This window comes from Quercus lobata, chromosome 12, assembly GCF_001633185.2.
Source record: "Quercus lobata isolate SW786 chromosome 12, ValleyOak3.0 Primary Assembly, whole genome shotgun sequence".
Lineage (NCBI taxonomy): Eukaryota > Viridiplantae > Streptophyta > Magnoliopsida > Fagales > Fagaceae > Quercus > Quercus lobata.
The window spans coordinates 5801767-5805484 of record NC_044915.1 but is presented as its reverse complement, the minus strand read 5'-3'; the positions used below and the strand labels follow the sequence as shown (position 1 = coordinate 5805484).

At 33.4% G+C, this 3718-nt stretch overlaps 1 protein-coding gene across 1 annotated transcript; it reads left to right on the top strand.

Moving 5' to 3' along the window:
- Window positions 1-523: 523 nt before the first annotated feature.
- LOC115972098 lies at window positions 524-1135 on the top strand. Its single transcript, XM_031092247.1, has one exon. It carries the CDS (start codon window positions 608-610, stop codon window positions 986-988), a length of 381 nt encoding a protein of 126 aa, XP_030948107.1. The 5' UTR covers window positions 524-607; the 3' UTR covers window positions 989-1135.
- The last annotated feature ends 2583 nt before the right edge of the window (window positions 1136-3718 follow it).

Here is a 3718-nt window from a genome sequence, read left to right as displayed (position 1 = left end):
CACTACAAATGGAGCGGGCACACAACCACCCAAAAATGAAACAAAAACAAAAACCAATTAAGTCGTGGGAGCTCTGATTATATGATACGCGATACACGCGCAATTAGAGCAGCTGTGGTCCACCTCTTAAGTCGGCAGTCCTAATCCAATTCCTAACTCCCCAAAGATTCTTCCTCACTACTACTGCGTAGACACCAACGGCTCTCTATTATTTGCCAGCAAAGCCTGAAACATCAAATACCACAGCCACATATATACCATTCCACCCAATCTGCTTCTTTAATTGGTTATAAATATAAATACTCTTTCCTTTTTTTTTTCTTTTTTTTTTCTCTAGCCGTTGGCTTTGTCCTATCCTTTCAATTAAATTCAATTCCACACTTTCAATCTCTCTTCCTAATCACTTTCCTTCGCTTTCACTTCCCAACAAGCCAAGTTATATATAAAAAACCAACATAGCCCAACACCAAAGAAACCCACAAATACACATACATACATAGTTTATTTATAGGCCTACATATATATATTTCCTCTCACCCACCTATTCTTGATACACATTTTATGACCATTTCCCCCATAGTCTAGGCACAAGGATTTTTCCTTTTTAATGGATTGCTTGGTCTTGCCGGTGACTATCTTGAAGAGGCGCTGCACGGGGTCACGGCTAGGCTACCGGCCTTTAACCGAAGATGGGTTCGAGGAGTCGGGGCATCAAGTGACCGTGGTGGTCGGGAAGGAGAAGAGAGAATTCTTGGTGGATCCATTTGTGCTAGAAGAAAACCCCTTTCGGGTTTTGATTGAGATGATGAAGAAGAATGATCAGGAGAAGAATTTTGTTGTGGATCATAGGAGCAAGAAGAGGGTGATTTTCGTGGATGTGGATTCGATTTTGTTCGAGCACATGTTGTGGTTGATGTATAATGATTGTTCTTCTTTGTTTAAGCTCAACCTCAAGGAGATAATTGACTTCTATTCTCAAGATTACTAGCTAGATCAGGAGGAACACACAAAAACATACATATATGTAGAGGTACTGTACTAACTTTGAGTTTGTCGGTGTCCCTCTGTAAAGGAAATTTTTATACTATATATCCTAAACTCGCAATAATACACATGTTCATGAATAACATTATTACGTTGTTTATTTTCTCTCTCTCTCTCTCTCTCTCTTTGATTTTCCAATATTTTTCCATCACTTTTGATTTTTATGATTTTAATTATTTACTGTTCAAGCACACTGGGTTCCCTATTATCATGGCTTACAACTACGTGACAATTCATTTTCTTCTTTTAATCCAATCGTAATATCACCATAAGCGTGAAGTCATGTAGGCTTCTTCTTTTTTTCTTCACTATATATTGCATATAGCCACCGTAAAACTTGCTAACAGGACCAATTCAACAGCAAATGTTCATTTGGTTACAGCACCAATTCAACAGGCTGTTCCTAGTTCTTTACGAATGTATGTGGCTGTTATTTTTATTTATTTTTTATTTTTTGTTTCTTCCTCAAAATGAATGCATGTTGTTGAAAAAGTCAATTTTTTTTGGTAAATCGGTAGGGAAGGCAGCTAAACATTGACAATTTTTACCAGGATATATAAGCATTAAGTATTGACGTTGAATTTTAAACTAGATATCAATTTTGTATTTGAAATTTAATTTGAACGATTCATCCTTAAACATAAGATTAATAATAAAATAATCCATCTATTATATTTTTCTATTAAATTTTCTTATATTTTATTTAGTGATATATATTATACACATAATTTATGTTATATTATTCATAACTTTTAAATGATATTAATCTAAAATTTCCCGAGGCTCAAATTGTGAGTGCTTCTGTCCTCGGACTACTATCAGAAGTTGAGAACCAAATATCCAAGTGAGAAAAAATCGTTGTTTAGACCCTAGTCTAACTTACAATTAATTTTATTAGTTATTCAATTGAATAATTAATTAATCAAGTTTAAGTGTAACATATATAAATGCAATCAAGAAAAACACGCAATAGAAGTAATAGACAGTGTATCCAAACTCTCTGCTCTACTCATACTGTTGAACTAGATTTTAGTCTTCACAGTGATTTTGTGCCGAAAGTTGGTCATCAATTGCCAAACCAATCTCTTGGTTACTTCAAGGTCACTTGAAAATTTTGCAATGTCTCAATGGTTTCACAATACTCCAACAACATTGTTGGTGATCTTGTGTTAGGTGGTAAACTCCTCTCAAGTACTTATATATGGCAATTGGAGAGGTTGAAATATTCTCAATGAGATATGTGATCGTCTTTCTCTCTTCAATATTAGGGATTTTTTTTTTTTGGGTTCGTATAAGGTGTAGAGTTATAGGGTTGAAAGACTACAAAAGGCATGCTAACTGTCAGACAAAACTTTGTTTCCATCATCCTTTCAAATAGGCTTCATTATGCTCGATTGAAATTCCCAGACTTAGAATAGTGAACAACTCTGTTTTGACTTCAACCTCACTTACTCCAAACGATCACAATTGAATTTAAATAACAATTACAATGTAACTTTTGTAAAGATTACAACCAAATTTGTCATTCAACCTAGAATAACAAACAGAGTGGATCCTCAAGGAACCAATGTTGGTAGAGAAATTTTTCCAATATCCTCACCTGAATATTTAGCATTTTGCATAATTGGGGTATTTTGTAATATGCCTTCATGCTTCAAAATGAAAATTTTTATTTTATATATATATATATATAGAGAGAGAGAGAGAGAGAGAGAGAGAGAGGTGATTTTTGATCCAAAGGAAAGGGGAAATGAAAGATTCAAACTAGTGAGCTACACTTCATGAAATGCAGTTTCTAATTAATTGTGCAATCTTTTGAGGTTAAAGATGTCATTAAAAAATTATTGATGATATGATATAAAAAAAAAAATTAAAAAAAAAAAAAAATTTGTACATCTCGTGATTAGGTTTAGACAAAAAAATATAGTTGAATGCATATGGTTAATTTTTCTAGGATTGAATGTGTAAATCAGAAGTTCTTTGACCAAATTGATACCCACATTTATATCTATAATTAATATTAGTAAAAGCCCATAATGTTTTTTTTTTTAATAATTAATTAAAAGCCCTTAACTTATTATGTTGATGAAATACATACGTCCATTGCCGGTCACTTTCTAGATTGGTGAAGTCCAATATATGTCATTCACATTGAAATAGTCTAATTTGGCATAAGGTGGGAATGGAACTAAATTACCACCCTCCTACCTAAAGTTGTTGGGATTAAGCACATCAATCTCCTATCTTTGAGCTTTCTTGCAATTACTTCACTGCATCTATATATGTTGATGTAACCAACTTTAATTAGCGTAAAGTTACCGAATTTTGCCAATCCTCTGGTCCCTCTCAACACAACCAAACAACTTGAAAAACCCCACATCAACATGCATGTGGTCAATGAAACTAAAACTAATTGGCGTGACAAATCGAATATGCCTCTCAAGGGAAACCAGAGGAGTCTATAATGTTTTTTTGTTTTTTTGTTTTTAATATATATATATATATATATATATAAAATGAGCATTTTTCTTAGGAATCTTGCACTTTCCGTCTAGGGCTGACTGCAGCTAGTTTTTAATCTTTATTGCTTGAATATCATATCAAATGTGACGAAGAACATGTCATTCTAGTACAAGTTTTTGATAAAGGGTTGTGTGCTGTGTGCCTTCAGATA